General features: G+C 44.2%; 1 protein-coding gene across 1 annotated transcript in view; it reads right to left on the bottom strand.

Annotated features, from left to right (window-relative positions):
* Nucleotides 1–234: 234 nt before the first annotated feature.
* The window catches only part of LONP1 (lon peptidase 1, mitochondrial), a 47,412-nt gene continuing 41,646 nt past the window's right edge, over nt 235–6,000 (bottom strand). Inside the window, exons 16-18 of the mRNA XM_088448362.1 lie at nt 3,731–3,939; nt 1,256–1,420; nt 235–564 (exon numbers count right to left, since the gene is read on the bottom strand). Of these exons, the coding sequence (XP_088304488.1) occupies nt 415–564; nt 1,256–1,420; nt 3,731–3,939 (524 nt within the window). The 3' untranslated portion in view covers nt 235–414. The remainder of the gene's footprint in view (nt 565–1,255; nt 1,421–3,730; nt 3,940–6,000) is intronic.

Below are 6,000 nucleotides of genomic sequence, written 5' to 3'. Positions count from 1 at the left end.
ATAGAAACGTAGAGACACAATCACAGGAGAGTCCAAGCAGTGACAGGACTACACAATACTGCAGTCTTGCAGCTACCATGGGATATAGGAGAGGGGTGGCCGCAGTCTACCGCATCACACCTACTAGGTCTGTAAGGTGGGGTGGTACTCTATTGTATCCCATGTGTCCTATGTGCCACTCTGTGCGCTTGACAACCAATACTTTATATGCTATATGCATTTCAAACATACAAGTTAAAATTAAAATCCATTTATTTGAATAATGACATTACTAAATGAGTACCATATCTAAAAGGCAAATCTGAATTTAGCCATAATGAATAAATGTGGCTGCGCAGCAGCAATAATAAGAACGCCATTCCAGTGCCTGACACCGAAACAAAGGATCACTCTGATGGGCGGAACGGGAAGGGGTCAGGGAGATGGCAACACAATGTTGTAAATCTCTTCATAATGTTCAACAAAATGCACTTCCAGCCCTTCAGTAATGAACGTGGCCAGATCATAGTAATCTTTATTATTTTCTGATGGGAGGATGATACAGGTAACACCTGCCCTTTTAGCCTGTAAATAGAAAGAAGTGTTATATGGGTTTAATAAAAGGTCTGTTCTCATATCCTGACTAGGGAAGGGTGTCATGAACAAAAATACTCTTATTAGCATTATGTTTCTGCAATTTGAATAATATGGTCAGTTTCAAAAACATTCTTTCCCACATATACCTTATACTTTCATAGCATTCCCAGATTAGTGTAACAGTGTCCTCCATGAACTGCGCTAATATAAGGGAGTGTGTTTGACAGTCAGAACACTACATTCCCGGGCATCACAGATTGTGTAATGGTTAGCATTACTGCCTCACAGCACTGAGGTCGTGGGTTCGATTCCCACCATGGCCCTAACTGTGCGGAGTTTGTATATTCTCCAAAAATCTTAACTCTAGTTTGTATGTGTGCGCATGTACATGTGGTAGGAAATATAACAAGCTCCACTGGGGCTGGGACTGATCCGAGTGGCCAAATATGCTCTGTAAAGCGCTGCGGATTATGTGTGCGCTATATAAATAACTGGTAATAAATAATTCCCAGCCCTCATTAACTAGATGGCAGGCCTGTATAGAATTGCTGTGTTCTACTTTTCCAGGTATTACAACCTATTTTTGCACAACAGCCTTCAGAAAAGGTAAGGTCCAAATTTAGTATTTTTTCAGTGTTTGTAAATCTGCTCATTAGTTTTATATTTTTTGTATACTCACAGCTATAGTTTTTTCTTTGATGCCTCCTACAGGCAGGATTTTACCAGTCAAAGACACCTCCCCAGTCATTGCCACATTTTGGCGAACCGGTCGCCCCAATGCAAGGGAAAGTAAAGCAGTGACGATGGTGCAGCCAGCACTAGGACCATCTTTTGGTGTAGCACCCTAAAACAACAAAGAGTTTGGAAAAAAAAAAATGCATTTAACCCCTTCGCTGTTGAGCCCGTTTTGTCACTTTGTTCTGGTCACATTCCAACATCATAATTAGTACTTATTTATGCAGTTCTAAACCCAAATAAAGTCTTCTGAAAAAAAGGGAGTTAAGTTTCCTAAAAATAGTATTAGTATGCTTATTTGTCAAAGACAATCTACCCAAAATGGTCAAAGTGTGTTTTTATATTGTAATTTTAAGAAAGTGAACTAAAACAATGTGTCAATTTCAGTTCTTGCTTCAGCAATAATCCACAACAAAAAGCAGGATTCTACACTTAGGTTTCATTCAAACACGTAAAAAAATAAGTAACGTGTAAGAATAATGAGGCAATACAAAGACAACAACAAGTCACAGACAAACATACAACATATGTGAAACCATATGGCAGATACATAAGACAAGTAACAGTACAAAACATGCATGGAAGAAGCAACAAGTAAAAATAAAATCTGCACTTGGGAAATGTAGTTGGGTTGTTGTTTAATTTACTTTCCCTTACCCCCTAGCAAAGGGGTCTAAAGGAAGTGTAAGAAAGGAAAGGGGATGGGGGAGAAGAAAGGCCTCTGGAGCGCGAGAGGCCTGCCAAAACTTTGCCACCAAGGAGGGCCTTAAGGCGCACATTAAATTAGGTGCGAGATTAGGATAAATCACACACCTGCAGGGTTTTTCCTATTCAATTAGTTGTGGGTGTTATTTTTTGAGTGCACACCTCCAGAGCACGACCAATTTTTCCCCAAATTCATATTTTTAGGAAACAAGGTCAGGAAATGCTCTGGAACCCCGGTGGCACCCTTCCTAATGACTAATTAAGCAACTGGAAGTTTCCAATTAGCTTGGTCATTAATTACTCACCTTCCAAGTGTTGTCTTCTCCCACCAGAGTCAGGACCCGGTCTCCTGCAGTGTGTAAGTATGTTGTGTGAGTGTGTTTAAGTATGTGAGTGCCGGTACCCCTGTGTGTGTGTGCGTGAGCCCCCCGGCAGCAGCTGCCGCCTTACCGCACCTGCAGCCCCCTGGCCTCCCAACAGCCCCCTCCCCAGGCCGGATCGGACAACATATTGGGTACATAGTCTAGTGTGCACCCTCAATGTCACTGATCATGAGCGCGCTCACGCATAGTCAGCAACATCGATGTCGGACCTGCATGCAGGTCCGACATGCGACAGTTAGCGGGGGCCATACTGCCGAATGCAGCATGGTTCCCACTCTCGCACCGTTGTGTGTGTGTGTGCACTTGCCGATGCCGGCACGCATTGCTAACGAGGTCGGTACACAGTAGACAGTCTAGTTTGTACTGGCCTTTAGGGTCTCCATAATTTTTTCAAGGCACCCCTAAGCCAAATAATTACCAAGCAGTCCCGTTTTTTGGGTCAAAATAACATAAGAATATAAAGAAAGAGAAAAACTGATATCCCATGTCTCTCCCTTTGAAAAGGATTCCCCTTTTCACAGAACTTGGAGGCAGTGGATGATCAAAGATTATACAGAAGTAGAAGATGAAACTTATAAGGAATGGATAAAGTAATGTAGAGCTTAATCGAGGTGTCAGCAGCATCTTTATAGGATCAAGGGAAGTGTTTGGCCAAGAGGAAGTAGTATGTCTGTATACACTCCCCAGAATGACGAGTAATTTGTACTTGCTTGTACTGAAACTTATGTTACCTTAAGTTAGCGGACTGTAGGTAGTCATATGTACAACTGCCCCCTTCACTGCCTCACCTTACTAATGCCATTGGATAGGAACAGAATAAAGCAACACATCGATCTGCAAAGCTAATGAACATTAGGTATGGGACTTGGTGGAGGCAGGCATCCATGCACCTCGTGCAGCCAGCTCACTGAAAATAATAGCCCTTTCAGGATAAGTAAATACTACATAAATTCTACTACAGTCTTTACAGAAAACACAGCTAACAAAGATGTTATATTTGCAAAATAAACCTCTAGGTCTATTGTTTGAGTTTGGTGTAGAAGAACATTCAATCCAGAAGACGCAATTTTTTTAGATTTCTGTCAGGGCATACCTCAGCTATAGGTGTCATACCAAAAAGGGATTACCGACAGGTTCCTAATATTCAGCCATCAAATGCTGTAGCAGAGGTTTCCAGCAAAGTACTATTGAGTTTTTAGAATAATAAAGCTGTTGGAGTAGAAAGAACCTTTGGCATTTACCCTTTATTAACCAACCCCAGTAGACAAAGTATGAATGCAGAATATGAAAACACCGGACCCTTGTTTAATACTTAAAGTCATACCACTCACCTCTGGAACATGTAAGTGAATGTGTGAAGTCACAAGCATTTTATTATCTGGCTGTTTTCTCATTAAGAAAGCACGAGCAAATGTGTAGGCAATTTTTGCACTCTCTTTCATAACATCCCCAAGTTGACCTGTCACTTCCAGGGAACCATCCTTATTTTCTTTGTCGAGTGGACGTCGAAGGGAGGTCTCAATAAATAAGGTGGAACCACCTGAAAAGGGCCCATTTGATAATGTAAAGGCCATGTCTTCATAAAAGCGAGACTACAATATTGTGGTACATGTAATAAATCATTAGTCAGTACAGACATTCCTCACTTCACTACCGAGTTCCGTTCCTACGACTAGGTCGTTAAACGAGGAGCCAGGAGGTAATCATTTTTATGTATTCTGAATAAAGAAAAAATATGAGATATGGTAAGAACTTACCCTTGTTATCTCTATTTCTACGAAGTCCATAGGGTTCCACAGGATACCTTGGGGTATAGGTGATGACGTCAGTCTTCAGGCACCATAGAGTTAAGCTTTTCAGCCTCCCAGGATGCATCTGGGTCCCTCTCCTATACCCCGGGCCAAGGCATCTCAGTTAAGTCACAAGCCATAGGCCGGAGGAGGAGAAGAAAGAGAGAGAAGACAAAATCTGGACACTCACAAGAATCACATTCTCACCATAGGGAGACGGAAAAACCGGTGACCAGAATAAAGCCCATCTGCAGTACAGGTGCAACAGGGCGGGAGTCCTGTGGAACCCTATGGACTTCGTAGAAATAGAGATAACAAGGGTAAGTTCTTACCATATCTCATTTTCTACTTCAGGGTCCATAGGGTATCCACAGGATACCTTGGGGGATGTCCCAAAGCAGTATCCTTTAAGGGTGGGGACGCTCCTGTGCTGAGAGGAGAATCCGCCGCCCGAAGGAAGCATCCTGAGAGGCAAAGGTGTCAAAAGCGTAATACCTCACAAAAGGTATAGACAGAAGACTACGTAGCAGCCTTGCAGATCTGAACTGCAGAGGCACCACGTCTAGCTGCAAACGAAGGACCCACAGACCTAGTGGAATGAGCCCTCACCAAGGAGGGAACTGGAAGACCTTCATGAAGATAAGCTTCTGAAATTGCCATACGAATCCAGCCTGCCAAAGTCTACTTTTAAGCAGGCCAACCCTTTTTACGGAAGCCATAGAGGACAAACAAGGCGTCCGACTTCCTAAAAAAAAGAAGTGCGGTCAACATAAATTCTCAATGCCCGCACAACATCCCAAGTGGCGTCACCCACTGAAAGTCCAGGTGAATTGAAAGCCGGCACAACAATTTCTTCATTGATGTGAAAACTGGATACCACTTCGGGAAGGAATCCCGGACGAGTGCGAAGCACCGCCCTATTCCTATGAAAAATCAGAAAAGGGGGTCTACAAGAGAGAACCCCTAAATCCGAAACCCTTCTGGCCGAGGCAATGGCCAGAAGGAATATGGTTTTAGCTGTAAGCCATTTAAAGTCCACTGAGTCCAGTGGTTCAAACGGCGGTCCCTGGAGAACTCTCAGGACCACAGCCCAATTCCAAGGCACCACCGGTGGAACAAAAGGTGGCTGAATGCGAAGAACACCTCGCATAAAGGTGTGCACATCAGAGAGCGCAGCAATCCTACGATGAAACCAGACTGACAGGGTAGACACCTGCACTTTCAGAGAAGCCAGGCGAAGCCCATGATCCAGTCCAGCCTGTAGGAAAGCCAACACCCCAGACAGGCGGAACTCCCTAAGGGAATACCCTCTAGGTCTACACCACCGGAAGAAAGTATGCCACACACGATGGTAGATTCTTGCCGAGGAAGGTATACGAGCTCTTAGTATGGTTTGCACCACGGAGCCAGAAAAACCCTCTGGACCTTAGCATGACCGTTTCAACAGCCACACCGAGTCAGGTCCGGGTGAAGACAAGGACCCTGTGACAGCAGATTCGGTCGTAATGGTAACCTCAGAGGAACTTCTACTGACAGACTCTGGAGGTCGGAGAACCAGTGCCGTCTGGGCCACTCGGGAGCTATCAACAGTAGCGTACCTCCTTCTTGATATAAATTTCCGTAATACCTGCGGAAGAAGGGAAAACGGAGGGAAAAGGTAGGCAAACTGGAACGTCTACTAGACGGACAGGGCATACACCAGAGACGCCTTTTCGTCTCATGTTCGAGACCCGTACACCGGCAACTTGTTGTTGTGCCGGGACACCATGAGGTCTATCTCTGGAAGACCCCAATTGTCCACCAGACTCCGA

This window comes from Taudactylus pleione, unplaced genomic scaffold (genome assembly GCF_031769625.1).
Source record: "Taudactylus pleione unplaced genomic scaffold, aTauple2 ptg000454l, whole genome shotgun sequence".
In the NCBI taxonomy this organism is placed as follows: domain Eukaryota; kingdom Metazoa; phylum Chordata; class Amphibia; order Anura; family Myobatrachidae; genus Taudactylus; species Taudactylus pleione.
Note: the sequence above shows the minus strand (reverse complement) of the source record. Positions and strands in the feature narration are given on the sequence as shown.